Raw genomic sequence first — 17,396 nt, 5'->3', positions numbered from 1 at the left:
AAACCGCGAATTTATCAGCATTTTGCACGCCTTTTCGCGCGGTTTTCCGCTTTCCTCGATTTTATTTCAACGACCGATTCGCGTCGGTGTCGCGAGTCGGATTTTATCCAACAAACAGTTCCTCGAAAAATGAAAAATGTCAAGCGGTAAGTTCGCTGAGATGTTTCGAACCGTATTACACTTTTAGATGAATCATTTTTAACGAACAATGTGTCCATGGTATTGATTTTATTACTTTTTTTCTTTTACCACCCTTCGAGCACCGTGTGCGTTTCATCGGCTCGATAGCTTGCGTTTGTGTTGCATCGCGAGACCTAGACACGCAGTTTACATCGTCTATAATGTTGATTGATTTTTCATCGAGCGTAGTAAGAATACAGTAGGAATTGGCGAATACGGGCTGGGTTTAATACGTATGAATTGCGAGAAATTTTTCCCGCGTCGATAGAAAAATAGGACAGTTAGATGTCGTAGTAAAATGTTCGTTTCAAGCATCACTCTTCTGTGTTGGTTTTTCGTGTTTTCAGTGGTTACTTATACTGGTCCATTTGATATATTTTTCACAAGTGCAGACAGTCGTTTGGTATACTTAATTATCGTTGCTTCGATTGCGTTGGAGTCTCTTCCTTTGCGAACGATTCAATTTTTTATTCCGCGTAACTTGCTCCAAAGAGGGAACAATTTTGTTTCACTTTGACAAGAAAGTAACAAGCTGTAATTCTCTTCGAAAAATTTTCATCGATTAATTCGCGCGGTGTTCAAATGTAATTGTTTCCCATTCCGAGCTTTTTGCGAAGCGTTGAGTAGTACTTTAACTACTCGGTGCTTTGCACAGAATGGATTATTTTCAACTGCCGCCGTTCAATTTGTCATCGTTAATCTCGATTCAACCGACGCTCTTCATCTTCCATCCTCAATTTTGGAATAATGCGTCCGTAAATTACGCTGTCATCGAGCAAATTAGAAACTTTTTGATTGCTTTTGTCACATTGTTCCTCTCTGGAAACTAAATATATATATACTACCCACGATAAAGCTGAACATTACACTCCTTTGTATCGTTGATGCGTGTCAAGACCTGAACTCGGGTGAATGCACCTAATTTTGACTCTAACCCACTAACCGACACTTTTTATTTCTAACAAACTATTTATATATTTAAAATTGAATGATTATTGAGAACACTGTAACCATTATCTTAGGCTCGAAAAAGCAATAAAATAGCAAATAAATAACGGTGAAAATAAAAGTGAATAGTTTTAATTTTACAAATACATATTGAAAAGGTAGTCATTAGATTGTTCCTTACACTGATCTACACAGATGTAACATTAATATAACAATCATTGGAATACCTATAATTTAGACATTAGTAACCTTTTCTCAACAATTTAAATATAAAACTACTATCGTTACAATAATAAAAAAAAAAAAAAAAATAAAAGATGTTGTTTGCAACTACAAAATTCTCCATAAAATCATCCATAGTCAAAACGTAAAACGCGGAATTTTCTATCGCTGTTCGAAACGATTATCGTGAAAGAATGTCTCGATAATTGTGACACAAGTGCACCGTAACTGTTAATCGAATCAACTACCTCTTCCTCGGTGTATTCAATTTTCAAGGAAATCTCCATGGCTACCATATTCGCCAAATTTCTTGTTTACCGTCTTGCATTTCAATTTCTGTCCTCGCTTGCCGTAACAACTTCGTGGAACTTGAAAAGGCTCGCAATTGTCTTCCTGCATCGTCGTTCTTTCCCGCCCATTCAAGCGGTGCAACGCAATCTCCGTCAATTACTCCAACTCGCAACTGGCAGTCTTTGTGTCCCAATTAAAGCAGATACGGATCTCCGTTAATAATGAGCACTGTTACGTACTTAACCATTTACGGACGGGGGTTGGGGGGGACGCTTTTGGCTGCATAATGCACTCTGCCCTCAATAGGCACCTGCAGTATCGATTCACGGTCCGACGTTCCCGCTCGACAGTAAACTTCCCACAGAAGTCACACACGCGGAGACCACTTTCGCGTGACTTGTACGTGGAAACGCTGGGTGTAAATTGACGAGCGTCTAGAACGCGGTAACCCGGTTACACTCCAAAGCAAAGGACACGTCAGTGCGGTGAGATTCGATTCTTATCCCTCTCGATTACCGTAACGACCGATTGTTCGTTCCCGTTTGTTTACCGTTGTTATCTCCCCGCCGGTGCAACAGCGTTCAAACTTCATCGATATACACCGCCGCTTGAAACAGACCGGGGACACCTGCCCGTTTCCAACCAACCCTTAATACTCGTCGCAGTCTATGAATTTTTAACTACTTTTGTTCACGAATAAATATAAATACACGTTTTCGTACTATACCGAACGAGAACGATCGATTCAACGATTTATTTACGTTATTGGCGAAAGGTGTATTCTAAATCTTAATGGTGAGTTACGTTAAAATACGAACAGACACTCGTAGTCTTCAATTTGTTAAAATTGTGAAAAGTCGAGCGATGGAACGATATTAGAGTGGATACTACGAAAAGAATTAAACGTTGGAACAATTGGAGAGTACGATTATCCACTATACTGGACATTAAATATCTGTTGTTCTTTGGTAAGAATTCTAAACCCGATGGAATCGGTAATTGCACGCTTCGAACGATTCAAGAGGGGTGTCGATCGTTCTTTCGTAGGTTTACGAGAAAATTTACAAAAATTGTCCCGAGACTTTTCAGCGGCGGTGTACGTATTTGCGGAGCAGAACAAACGGATACGGACACCGTAATTTTAGACCATCGATTTATGACCACATTGACTGGAAGAACTTATGCTTCGTCAATGTCCACGTTTCACCAGCCAAGGCCACCGAATCAATATTACGCTGCAATTTACATCGAGACTTCTAGGTCCGAGTCGCGCCTTTTCGAGCAACTGACCAATTAGAACCTGCGAGCGGTAGTCAACGGCGCAACGACGGTCACAGTTTTCGTGTATACTTAAAAAATGATCAAACGATCATCCAGTCTTCCAGTCCTCGGTGAACGATGTACGTGCATCGAAATTTTCCATCGATGATCGAAATTTGAAACTTTCCATTTGCATTCTTCCAGTCTTCCAGTCCTCGATGAACGATGTACGCGCACCGAAATTTTCCATCGATAATCGAAATTTGAAACTTTCCACTTGCATCGTTAAATGAAATCGAGATTCGAGAAGATTTCACGAAACGAATATCGCTCGTTCCTCGCGACAAATCGGCTACTCCGAGCATCAATTTTTCTCACGGCTTCCTTCGACCGTTCGCAAAACAAACACACGTAAACAGTATGCAACAAGCACCAACGACGTTTGCTTCCGTCTCATTTCACCGGTTGATCGAATTAAATGGAAGAAAAAAAAAAAAGGGACGGGACTCCCGTGGCGCCTTCGGGGAATGATACGGAGAGCAAACGCGAAAAGCGGAATAAAGCCAACTGAATTATACACGCGAGCACCTCGTGTGGCCACGGTGCACGGACGAGTGCGAGCTTCCGGGCCAACGAGCGCTTCACGCACAGCACAGAATGCAAAGTAGACACAGAGAGAAAAATAGAAAATCGCTGAGACCTGCCACATGTCGAGGTCGCTGATGACTATCCCGGGGTCCACTTTCGAGTAGTAACAGCTAAAGTTCTGCCCTATGTTGGCGTACTGCCGGTAGAAAATACTGCAATTCAGCATTGGAGGGTATCCACAGCCTTTTACGTTGGGGAACAGCTTCGCCCCGGTGAAGTACCACTCGGAGTCGTTGCCCATGAGACCTGCGAACTTCGCCTCGTTATCGTCCAGCCGCGGCACACGCCCGCGAACAGATTTCCATACGAGAGAAAGTGGACATTGTGTTAGAGCGTCTCGTGCAGGAGTGCGCTCCGCGAGGGTTTGTTTGAGTTTGGTAGTTCAAACGATGATGAATTTTGCTCTTTCGTTAGCGGAACGTGTAACGCGTTTCGGGACCGGTGTGTGTTCGTTGCGGTTACTCGGTCGTGGTTTTGTCTTTCAATCTGTCGCGACATATGTTTCCGAGAGGATCTTGTTTTTTTGATACAGTAGTGCCCGACCGTGCGCGAAAGTATTGCGTTGTTTATACTTCTTCGACCGATAACGATGCAGAGAAGAGGGTTAAGATACTTATCGGTGGTGCAAATTTTACGTTATATCTTTGCGAGTATGTAATCAACGGATCGGTGAGATTCTCCCGTTGAAAATGAGTCCAAACACGACCATATTCGGACAACTTTTAATTGTACGCGATTCAAAAATTTTCAAAAACGACTCGTAGAACGTGAAAGCGAAAGTGGTCCGAATACGGTCGTGTTTGGTCTCGTTTTTATCGGGAGAATCTCACCAATCCGTTGATCGTACTTTCATAAGGATATAATGCGTAGTATTAAAGTATTCAGTTTGCATCAACTGCCGATAGCTTTAAAGCTCCGCGACCGAGGGTCTGTAATACGAGATTCGCTCACTGTTGCGCTCGTTCTTTGTGTATCTTGTTTGCTCTCCTCTTTGGAGAGTTTCTCGATCAACCCCGACTATAAGGCAAACGTCGAATGCTACTGTACTTGGAAACTGTTTACAAGAAATGTCTTAATTTTAGAAAAAATCCGTTTTTCAAATTACTCTAGTATTTTTAAACAAAACACAAAAATATCGATTCTAAGAGTGAATTCTCGAGCAATCCCCGCTACACGACGAATAGTCGAACACTACTGTACAACTATTTATAATACACGTGATAATTTTAGAAAAAAATATTTTTTCGCAAGAAAATTAGTCTTATTGTAAAAGTATCTTTGAACGAAATAAAAAAGGAAAATTGAAACCGTAATAATTTCGTATTTCTGTCCAACAAAAAGGGCCTCATGGTTTAGGAAACGTTTCGATGTGTTCCGGTTACTTCCATGCAATTTGAAATATCTCGTTCCTACAACGGTCATTATAGATTTAATAACGAGAGTAAGTTCTGCTCTCAGGTCTACCGTGAGCCGTTCGTCGCGTGACAACGAGTGCAGACACGAAACCGTAGGACGTTGTCCTATACCTGTAGGGAAGGGTTTCGGCAGTCCAGCATCGTCGTCCTCGCCGAAGTCCTCGTCGAGATCTTCGTCGTAATCGTACTCCCTTAGGGAGCGCTCGTAACGCGGTTTGCCCATCGTCGTGCTGTCTTCGTCATCCTCGACACCTCCTACCGCCCCGCCTCCCTCGCCCTGTCCATCGCTATCCTCGGACATGTTAGTCGGTAGCTTGTAGTTGACGCGTATTTGCGTGCAATCGTACAGCTCCTTGGTGCAACCCTCTCTACAGGATGTCCATGAACAGTTGCTCGTACCTGGACTCAACGGATCGTTCATGGACTTCGTGCTTGAAGAAATTCGTTAACGACGAGATTTACGGGGACGACAAACGAAAATTCCGGGTGACTATCACGACTGGAGTATTTGGTGCACGCCGAAAAACTGATGCGACGAGTGGTCCATCGATCGAGCGGTATGCTCGTGTCCAAGATCAGAAGATCGTTTGGTGCGAAGACGATAACAATTCTGTGTATCGTTACAGAGGAGCGAGACGTGATTCGAGACGTTGAAAGCTTGAAACACGTGGACCATTGACATGTGCTGTTGTTTAATGGACTTGTAATTAAAATTTTAGCGATCATTTTTAACGATTATAATCGAAAGGATACATTTCTGATACGTAAGATTATTGGAAATTGTATTGCTGAAAATTTGATGGTCAAAGATCACTGGTTAAATTCGTAACGATTCTAAAGAATCGCTAATCGTGTAGAATTTTAATTTCTTTTCAGCTTTTTTATCAAATTTATGGAGATACTAAAATGTATTGTGAATGTATTGTAAATGTATTGAAATATTCGATAATTATAAATCTATACACTGATACAAACCAGCAGACAGAGTCTGTTGTTTTATATCATATTAAAACTACATTTGAAATTGTTCCAAAATAATGTAACATAGAATAATCATTGTTTACCATTAAAAAATTGTAATAGCATATTCGTAGTTAAATTTATCAATAATACAATACGACATGGTCCACTCGCTTTGAATTTTTAATTATTTCAAATTGAATTATTCGTCCTTGAAGAGGTTAAGTACAACCAAGGTGTACGAAAATTCGTAACTGCAATAGGTCCTGAAGAAAACATTTATTGTCCGGAATGGTATAGTCAACGAGATGTTATTACGCGAATGCAGCCCAAAACAACAGCATTACTGGCCCGAGACGCCAAGAATCTCGATCGAACGAAATTGTTTGTCGAGCGACGAAAGGTAAGTGATTTTTCGACGTGCATCATGTATCGGAGAAGAACAGAGAGGGATGCAGTTAAAAGAAACGCATAGAACAAGTATCACGACATCGAGAATTGAACGTATAAATTGTCTAGAGGAGGACACAGGATACGTTGACGAAGTTGACGAGGAAAGAAGAATGCGCGGCTGACTTCCTCGAGATTCTCGAAAACAAGAAAATTGTAGCGAAGTTCTCGACGTGGTCCCTGAGGCAGGTTACGAAATCCTTGCCCTGACCTCGTCTTCCTCCTCGAAACTTTCACGAAGGAAAGCTCCAACAGTGATGTAGTTGACATACCGGGTCACACTTTTGGATAACGTCCAATCTCCCGAGACTCCATTTTAGAATGCAAATTGTTAGGATCCGTCCACTAATTACTCTCGCAGTAACTAATGGTTCGGATGACGTATAGAGCAATTTATAAAACGTGACCGTAACTTCGGAGCCGGCTCCGCGAAAATAATGAAAAAAGTTCCATACAAACCTTTGACCTATTCAGACTTGTGTCGCAGTCTTTGCGCTCTATCAATTGTTCAGTCGTCTTCAGAAAAAGGCAACGTTGAACATTTTAAACACGGCTGTTATAAATAGTCTGCAACACTTTGTACCGAAAGTTGCCGCGGCTCGAAACTAAAGTCACGTAGGACAACCGTTTGTGCGAACTTTTTTTTTCATTATTCGTGGCTTTTTCTTTTCCCATTCTCCGTTGAAGTTACGCTCGCGTTTTACGGAATCGTTCTGTACACGGTAACTTGATTACTTTTGTCAACGTATCGATCTGTTGGAAATTATTTTGATCACTTCGTAAATTTTCTTGAAAAATAATTTTTCTCTTGTGGAGAAACTTTTTAAAAGATAATTTAAATAGTCCTCAAGAGTGAAGGTATCGAACGTAATCTTTTTTCTCTCGAATTCATTTTTTTATCATTCGGATTGTATATCGTGACGTAACCTCGAACTTTGAAATTTTAAATCAGGTAGTAAAAATTTCGTGCCACGTGTAAATATTAATTAATAGATTACGGCTTTACTGGATCGTCGATAATAATTGAAATTGTTAATTAAGCTTGGATTCCTGACACCTTCAACGTGTCAGCGTTTACAATAGACCTTTATGCATCTTCTTCCCTTCGCACTTTATCCTCGAGATCCTGTTCACGTTGAAATCCTACCACGAAACGTCAAACCAGAAGTAATCATTATACTTGCAACTACCATTCCTTCTTCGACGGCGGTCGAAGTGAAACTTATTCACATTGGACTACTCCACGAAGTAATATACATCGTAGGGATTAAACCTTTGAAATAGCAGTTAGTAAAATGGTACAATTAAAGTTGGAAAAATTGATGTCATAGAACATATTGCATTTTAAACGGTGCGATCACTGAATTATTTTTCCATGCATACGCAAAGCTTGAATTAATTTTTTCAAATACTTTAGCAATTCAATTATTCGTTCTGTTACTTCCTTTGTGGTACACTTAATTAATGAAACAAGGAGAAATTGTAAATCCCCTTCTTCATTTATACTTAATATACATCATGCATACAGTTGTATTGGGGCAACCGACGAGGCAACTGCGTATTCCAAAGGCTTAATGTATGTGCATAGGTACGTGTAAAGTTGTACAAAACTTATACAAGTGTCAACGCGAAAATTGCGTGCTACACAACGTAATCAAATTCGAACCGCACGAATGCGAACAGTAGAAATCTAATAGAAGATAGAAAGTGTACAGGGTAGGTCTAAACAGAGGAGTGGCAACCGTGACAATTAATAGAATATGAACTACCAACAGTAATCAACAGGGAACAATTCGTAGAATCACAACGCAACATTTACGCACACGTTTCAAGGTATGGATTATAGATTCAGTGTAAATACTGTAGGACTATGTGCAACCAATGCTAGATTCCACGATTCAATTTATACTGCAAGTATAATTGTGAAGATTGAAATAAAATTACTAATGTGAATGCTAGGTATTAAAATAAACTCACCAAAGGGTAGAGAAACGGGAAACGTTCAATAATAAACGAACGATGCAAACTTTATCTAATTTAACCGGAGTATGCAATCACGTGTTTTTCAAAGATCTATTCTCTATCTAATCAACTATCTAATTTCTTTCCGAGGCTAGGAGTATGTACAATGGAAGTCTATCCAGTCACTAAGATCGTTAAACTTACAATCAGTTCACATTTCTTACGATTTTTAAACGTTTCCACGACCACATGCAAAAGAAAAACACGTGATTATTTTCTTGACTGGATCTAAGTACCATATGGAAATTCGAATAGTAGATTTCACTTCACGTTGCGCATTTCGATCACGTCGCTCAGGGGACGAGACAAAAATACACGAAAATCTGGGTAAAAATTTGTGAAACGACGGAAAGAACGGAAACTTGAATCGAATTTGACTTTTTAAAGTACATACAAAACCTGAACGCGTAAATAAGCTTCGTACGACTTTACGTAGCAGTAAAACTACGGATTGCACTCTTTGCGCATGATGCACCAAAAAATTCATGCCCCGAATCATCAACAATTGCGCAGTATTCGATAATAATTTACAAAATATAATAGCAGCTGGAAAATTGTTTCTCGAACATCGTTAGGTTCCGGTGAAATGCAATTACTATACTTGGAACCATTATCCGTTAACGAGATGTAAAATTTCGTTATTAAAATTATTTTCGAGTTAGTTTTTCCCGAACGACGCTCGTCACGTTTCGATTTCAATACTTATAATTCATATTATGTGCCACGGCGAGATAAACGTTCGAAGCGGTAAAATAATTTAAGACGGTAACCTCGAACGAGTACCGGACACGAGTTCCGGGATCATTTGTAACGCAAATCGACACGCGTACCCAATTAAGCATCCCTGAATAAATTCTGCATTCGTTACCCCCTTTCTTGCATCCCCGTTGGTGCGAGAGAACGTCGGAGAACACGTTTGTCCTATTAAAACGAAGTTATTAAATCGAGGGAAATAATTATACGATTACAGTGAAAATGGAACACACTATCGTTCGGATAATTGCGAGGGTTCCCGCGTGTATCGTCGTACGCGTGAACACACATATACCGAGAAGTAGATGTCTGAGTACTCTATCGCGGAGAATACCTGCACCCTACAGCCGCTGGCGTTCAACAGAGGACCTGAAGTGTAAGCACGATGGTGACGAAAGAGCGGAGGGGTTGCACAGAGGGGATAGGGGTAGGAATACGTTCGGATCGCTCGAGACCAGCTCGAATACCGTGAATACAAAGACACCAGTTGCGTCGATCTTAGCCCGTCTCCGTCTAGTGGCTCTTTAGTGGCTCTATTACATCGATATATCGATAACGTCGTCGTTTACCGAGCTACCAGACGACACGTCCAATTTGCGGCATCGTTTCTTATCGCGATGATTCATATCGATCCCTCGGTGAAACCGAGTACATTCGACGACGACCCATCGATAATCGTTAAAAAGATCTACGCGCGCGCGTCGAAGATGGTAAATTCTTTCGAAGAATACTTTTTTTTCAATTTTTCGTTCGTCGTTCATTCTCCTATCGATAATCGTTAAAAAGATCTACGCGCGCGCGTCGAAGATGGTAAATTCTTTCGAAGAATATTTTTTTTTGAATTTTTCGTTCGTCGTTCATTCTCGTTCGAAATACTACGCTTTGGGATGAAGTAACTTCGTAAGTGTTGGTCGAGGTAATAACGAGGATTGTAATAGTGGAGGTGGAAGTGATTTGTTATCAGTGATGAGTTGTGTAGGAATTGCAACGAATGGAACGGATCAATGAAAGAAATAAATAGAAGTGTTCTATTTATTTTATTTGTCACGGTAGAAGGATACTAGTATCGTTTTGCGTACAAATGTCGCAATCTACGCATCGAATGGCAAATTAATCTCGTGTGAGTAGCGGATGAAATATTTGAAGGTGCTATACCGCGATGAGATTAACCGACGACGTATAAGGTACGAGATTACGTAATTGATAGCGATGGGATCGATCCAATATTCATAAGCATCGATACCTAATAATCCCTGTGAAATGTGTTCAGGTACTATATAGCTATCGAAATAAGTTGTCATTGAGTTTGGTGAGACGTTCTTGACGATTCTTTTAGCATCGATGACAATACATAAACATTTTTAATTATTTTTTGTGTATTATATGCGCACGATTTTTCAACTTTGAGAATCATTTAAATCTGGCTACTCTCGTTGAAAGAAATGAAATCTACCTGGTAACGAAACAATGGTAAACATTTCTTCGAATAATTAGCCTGAAGTTAAAGACGAAACGAAATACATAAAAAAATGTAATCAATTTTCAAAATATCAAATTCTCTTTATACGTGAATGGTTATTTCGGTGCAATTATTGTCGTCGTCGTTACGTTTGTTGTGCCTGTTGTTTCTCCTTAAATTTGAATGATTCGTAAAGTATGAAAAATTGATGAGATTCTAATTTTAAAAAGGTTACCAATTACGTTCTACGTTCAGATTAATTATCGAATGTTTAAAAGTACCAAACACGACGAGGTACTATACACGACCGTTATTTCTTTCATTTCTCTTCGAGTTGCAAGTGCAATTAAACGTGTAACAGAATTGATGTAATTGATAGGTATAGGTAACGATACGATATCTACGTGTCTCGATGAGTCTCAAATCGTTTAAACACATACCTTGGAACGGTTCGATACGAGAGTATCAATTTCAAACGTGAATGTATCCATGGTATCGCGTCTCGCTCCCATCGCTAGTAATTTCTGTCCGCACGAGGTGTTTGTGTAGCGAGCATCGGACGAAGACTGTTTTGAGTTTCGAACGTTGGTATCGAACGTGTGTACATATAGTAGTGACAAGGTTAACCCGAATCCGAGATATCCTACAGGACGGTTCCAAGAAGGGGAAGGCAACACGGGGAAGTAGGTTGTTTCTTACGGATGTGATTCTATAGAAATACTGAAATGTGTCAGAGTAATTAAGGAAAACTCGTTGCTGTGAGTTATAAAATTTTGGATAACAGCACGAGACGACCGGTACGACGAGTTAATGAGGGTTCGCCTTCTTAATCTCGTAACGAGATTCTCTCGGAATCTGTATTTACCGGGCAGGTAATAAAATTCCGCGCGGAACAACAAGTATGCTTTGGGCGTCTACAATATTTGACTGTTTATCTTTGTTAATTCGCGTTGTGTCATTTTTGTAGGCACTGATCCTCCAAACGAACCGATTTCGTTCTACGCGGTGTGTTTTTTTATGTTTTTTCGTATTGCGTTCATCGACGATTATGAGATACGAAACTTTATAAAACATTTGCAGTGATATCGTAGCAACGTGGTGATAATCGATCGCGTGTTTTATAGTTATTAAATATTTAAACGTCCTGTGTATTTGAACGTTACTGATACTGATCGATAACTTCGTTTGTAAATGATGAATGATTATTTAGGAAAAGAACGAATATTTCTATATTGTTGATATACAAGGGTTCGTAAATATACGAAAATGTGAACAAAGTGTTCACTTGCAACTAGTTTGGGATATTTAATAGAATTGTTAATCAAGTCCAAGTGCTTGTGTTTGGTTGAAACATATTTTGTTTAGATTCTAAAATTGTTACCTTATGGGTAAAAACAATAAAACTTACGCAGTGTGTAGTGCGAGTATCTGGATAATAATTGTGTTAAATTGGAATAAGATGCAAGTGAAATAATGCTACACTGTTTCCTGATTTTTAAACGCTAAGTTTGTTAATGGTACACAAAATAGAAAAAGAATATAAATATCCAATAAGAATGTTCATGAAGATGATTCGACGAATAATTTGAACGAGCAGAATTTTATATTTAATAAAAAAAAATGACAAGTTTTACCAATGGTTTTCGAAATATTTACTATAATATCGCACGTTTATGAATAAATATTGTACCGTTTGCCTGACGAATTAAACTAAAATCTGTCACTGTGTATGACAAAAGTATCTTTTTCCTCTTACTAATTAATACCAAAGATAAAATTTCATTATTACCGATAAATGAATCGAATCAATGTTTCGTCTAAGGGACAAAAATCTTACACTACAAATTGTCTTACCGAGAAACCTACTACAGAAACATGTGTTGCGGTTTTCGAAAACAAATATATTTCAAGTTACTAACAAGTTGTGCTTCTATTTACCGAGAAACTTTCCCGTGTATGCACCTTCGCGATTCCCGTGAATTTGATTGTCGAATATCGAATAGCACGCGATCAGCTACGATTGGTAAACGCAATTTGCGGGTGAATGTGATTTCGACGATGGGGGACAGAGATATTTGGCGCCAAATATTATGACTGACAGACGATCTTTCGACGTATTCGAAAAATTGATTGACATTCTGGATGTACATCCGGTTCGGTCTGTCACGAGCGGTTTAAACGAATCCCAGACGAGAAAACTTCTCCGCCCTATCGATCGTTCTTTTGCTATTTAAATCCTGTTTCAATTAAAATCAACGCCGCGTAGTTCCGCTAAAGAATCCCGGAAATCGAAATCGAAGCGGGCTGACATAAATGGATCGTGAAACCGATGTGTTTTCGGCTAAAACAACATTAATTCACCTCGTTACTTTTCCCTCGGTTACGCAACACGCAATCGTAATTTTCGCCATGGAACGTTCCGTTACCGTTCCATATTTTATTTGCATAAAATCGATGTTACACACACGTTGCTACGACTTTGTACACGCCTCGCCTTTTTCCTCTTTTCCTTTTTTTTTTTTTTAATCGCACAGGTGTTGCAACAATATAATCGATAAAGTATAATGGGATACGGAGAGTCTATTGTCTATGTACGTGAATGTGATTGGTATTTTATCGTATGTAAAACGACGACGAAATTAATATTGAATCGAAGTAATATTAAAACTCATAAATTGAACGTATGAAGCAGTTATCATCGAAACGTACAATGGTAATGAAAATGTAGAATTTCGAGGTGCATAAACAGCGTTTCGACAGTCGTTTATTAAAGTTGTCGCATGGAAGTGGTATTTCACGTTTGTACGAGCATGCATTGTTGCAAAATAAAGAATGGTTTACGCGTAAAGCTTGGGGAGATTCTACTACGTAGTGATTGATTAAAAACTATTGGCGATTGGAGAATTTAAAATATCGTTTCCCCGTTGCATTGTGTCTCTGTGTCTCGTGTACATGCGAATCGATTTTTTTTGCAAAACTAGAGTCGTGTGTTGTTCAACTGTTCGTGCACTTTTCATTTTGCAGATGTGCAAATAACGCGACAAACCGCTTGGAGGATATTGTACTTTCTCGAGAAAAAAAAACAGAATACGAAACTTGATTTGTTACATGTATCTAGATGAAAAAATCAGCGACGAGAACTGACAGTTTCGCGATATAAATTAGCTTCTACGGAAGAAATGTAAAAATAACTTATAAAAGAAGTTGTTGTCAAGATAAGTTGTTGTATAATAAAAAATACCGCCTTATGCTTTGACTTTTTCTCTACCACTGTGTGTACTTTTCGAATCGATACATCGACAGACCACGTCTAAAAAAAAAAAAATTACTATGCATTAGACTTGTAATCTTCGGATATAAATGATAGAACGCACGTTTTATTTATTTTTTCTCTGAGACGTTTCGCTCGCTGTATCCTTTCGAAGTGCATGTATTATGGAGGAAGGTTCGAGGAACTAGGGGTTATTTTTTACCAGAAGCTAATGTATTTCTCTGGTTTCGCGTGACGAGGTTAAATGTACAGGACGTATGCGCGATATCCACGGATCGAAATTGATGAAACGAACCGCGTCCGACCGACGGAATAAATTTAATTCGTACGTCACCGATGCCGTTTAGGAAAATGTCACATCTCGCGAGCTGATATGTATTCCTGCCCTTTTTAAATAATCAACGGAGGACACTAGTCTTCCGACCGCGAACCCCAGCTTCGGCCGGTAAATATTCAATTGAATGTCATTGCCTTCCTGCCCAATGGCAGATATAGAATATGAAATTCGTTGCGCGAATCGCCGAACGGTTGTCCATCAGGGCACAGCCTTCGTTACATCCACTCGATAACTGGAAATAGTTTTCTCAATCATTCATGCAAATCGTATATTCTGGCGGTGACCCTATTTCGTAAATTGGAACGAATCGATGTATGTACTTCGTCATTCCTTCCACGTATATCCCGCCTCCCGTGGAATGCTAACGAAATATATACATATATACACTACCCCTTAAAGGTATTCGATCATGCGTTCGGTAAAATAAAAATTTATTTTTATTCACCGAACGAACCTGGCCGCGTCCTTGACTTTGTACGTATTTTTACTACGTACATTTCCTACGACTAAGAACAAAATTATACATATTAGTGACCCTTTAAGAACAATAATTAAATTCTTTCTCATTGGTGAGACACACATGTGAGGAGTGATGGAATATTTTGTAAGAGGTAGTGTGTTTATACGAATGCGAAAGAATTCGTGATGAAAAGAAACACGACGAGATTCTTTGTGTAAAAGTATGTGAAAAATGTGGAATAACATATTTTCGTAAGAGACTTCGTTTTCGAGAAGATTCATTTTGAAAGTTCTTGGGGCACGTTTGCGATTTAACGTAACTTGCTTAATGCGTTTGATGGCGGTGTGTAGTATTATCTGTTTTAACTAGTTTTGCCTAGTTGGAAGATAGTAACGTAGACGGAAACAGATACTATCGTGAGTGTTTCCAAACACCAATACAAGTAGAGAGAGGAAGTAATAGTGGGATATTGCAGTTGAATCGTAGTCTATCGCAGTCGTTCCCCAGATAATTTTAAAATCGATTTTCTCGGGAACGAAGCATCGTACGAGAAAGTTTCGTTCCACATTTTCTACTCACTTTTACACGAAGAATCGTTCCCTTACCGGTTTTACCAAGAATTTTACCGCATCTTGTAAATACAAAGTATTATTTTACCCTATACGTGAAACGTCGTTTTTTTTCGAAGCTTAATTTCCACCACTTGTACCTTGACTAGAATAATAATTGGTTTTCGATTATTATATTTCAAGTTTCGTTTCGTTCCGTCGAATCATTTCCTTTGATAAACGATCACGAGTAAATATATCTGTACGAAATGTGAAACGTGAAATGCAAAGCTCTGTAAAATGTCAATTTTTCATATCATTCTCTGAAACGAGATCGTGCATTCCTGTTGCAAGGAAGATCTTAATATTGATTTCTCGACGAACATCAAACACACAGGTACATAGCCACACACGAAGATTATATTACGGAATACATACACGAGAACTATCGAGGAAGTGCAAACAGATAAAAAGAGTAACAAGTACAGAGAGAAGAACACGATTCATACCATTAGAGACGTTCCTCTGGGAAGATTAAAAGGTTCGGGGTGGCAAGGAGCATATCAAGTAGATGAAGAAGAAATTATTTACTCGAACCGTGGAGATACGCCTACGATGGAAGAGTCGATGGACGTTTCATTATTTTAATGGAATATTTGAGCAACCGTCGAAAATTTATCGGAGAATTTGAACGAACAAAAGTGAATAAAAATTACCGTGTACTTTTTCAAAACATAAAACTCGATACGATTTTAGACGAATGAACGAACCAATCGAACCACTACGCTAAAATGTCAAGGATTCGTTTGAAATTTATACAGAAAGGATGATAAATTTCTCACCGGAACGAGCGTAACTTTTAAAAATAAATTTTCAACAAGAATTTAACTCCAATTCTTTTCCAACGTGAGACATAATCCAAAAATTCTACAAAACTAATGAAAAGTACACCGTTCGCTTACAAACGAAATAACTCAAATAATCTCCAGGTATCTATAAACGTTAATCACTCGTTCGACAAACTATCGAGAGCTGCGATCTGTGCAAGAAGAAATTCTTCGATACACACCGACTCGACGAATCGTAGACGAGATCCAATAGGACGAAACGGTTTGCAACGCATCCAAATTGCATTCTCGTATCGCTCGATCTAGGCTATCTAATCACCCGGAAGAAGGAGAGATAAGTAAGTGGCCTCTAAGAGAGGTGGGTTTGTGGGGTCGCATGCAACGACACAACGAAAGCGACACCGATCGGACGAAACATGGTTGAGGAAGATGGGACCGATTGTTCACCTCTCCTGGACTCAACGTCGATGGTGACACACTCGGCTGGCCGAGTGTCGAACTGCATGAAGATGGTGGTGAAGGCGGGGTCGATGACGAAGGGGACCAAGAAGAGGAAGGCAAAGAGGCTGAAGGTGCTGAGGAGGATGAAGAACGCGGTCGTGTAGAACAGCAGCTTCTGCAGGAATGTCTGCTTCTCCTTTTCGTCCGCCATCTCGGAGAACAAACGGCAGTGCTCGTTTCAATGATGCACCCAATTGACGTCGTCTTCGTCGTCGTCGTCCTCGGCGTGCTCGCTGCCCGTCGTCACGTTGGACGTCGATGAGACGAAACGATCTACGGATTTGTCTCCAGTTTCACCACGCAATTTTTCCATCGTGCGGCCTCCAATGAAGATCGAGCTTTCTCTCGCGTACGGTCCCTCGAGCTTCGATATGCAATACCTGCGCGATCCACGTCGCGAGAAAGTAGGTTTACGCGCGTCGGGAACCCGGACCCGGGTTTAAATAACTCACGGTAGTAAAAAAAAAAAAAGTATAGCGGATTAAATATTTCCTTCTGGTAACTCGCCTACTCTCCGGCGAAAATAAGGCTAGCTGTTGACCTCGATGCGAAGCCTTACCTTCGTCTCATGGAATATGAACGAAGCCCAATTTGATTACGAAAATGGAGCTGAATACCTTGTATCTGTTTGCTAGAGAGAAATACTGTCTCTTGATTTGTCGTCGTGTGACGCTCGTCGTGGCTTAAAGAAACGCAGTGTTTCGCAGTAGTTGCCTGCAGAATATAAATTGTCTAAAACAACGAACGTGTAGTAGGAGCAAAGAGTGATAGAAGCTCGCGAGCAATGTCTCGAAAATGACAATTGAGTGACAGACGTATTCGA

At 39.8% G+C, this 17,396-nt stretch overlaps 1 protein-coding gene across 2 annotated transcripts in view; it reads right to left on the bottom strand.

Annotated features, from left to right (window-relative positions):
- LOC143152101 (cilia- and flagella-associated protein 298) overlaps positions 1-17,396 on the bottom strand; it is a 133,115-nt gene that overhangs the window by 22,381 nt on the left and 93,338 nt on the right. Inside the window, exons 2-4 of one of the 2 annotated variants that reach the window (XM_076321817.1) lie at positions 16,520-16,846; positions 5,076-5,363; positions 3,602-3,795 (exon numbers count right to left, since the gene is read on the bottom strand). The exons of the other annotated variant lie outside the window; for it this stretch is intronic. Of the exons in view, the coding sequence (XP_076177932.1) occupies positions 3,602-3,795; positions 5,076-5,363; positions 16,520-16,724 (687 nt within the window). The 5' untranslated portion in view covers positions 16,725-16,846. The remainder of the gene's footprint in view (positions 1-3,601; positions 3,796-5,075; positions 5,364-16,519; positions 16,847-17,396) is intronic. 2 annotated transcript variants of the gene reach the window in all.

The sequence above is a fragment of the Ptiloglossa arizonensis genome, chromosome 10, assembly GCF_051014685.1.
Source record: "Ptiloglossa arizonensis isolate GNS036 chromosome 10, iyPtiAriz1_principal, whole genome shotgun sequence".
In the NCBI taxonomy this organism is placed as follows: Eukaryota; Metazoa; Arthropoda; class Insecta; order Hymenoptera; family Colletidae; genus Ptiloglossa; species Ptiloglossa arizonensis.
This window is presented reverse-complemented; position numbering and strand designations above follow the sequence as displayed.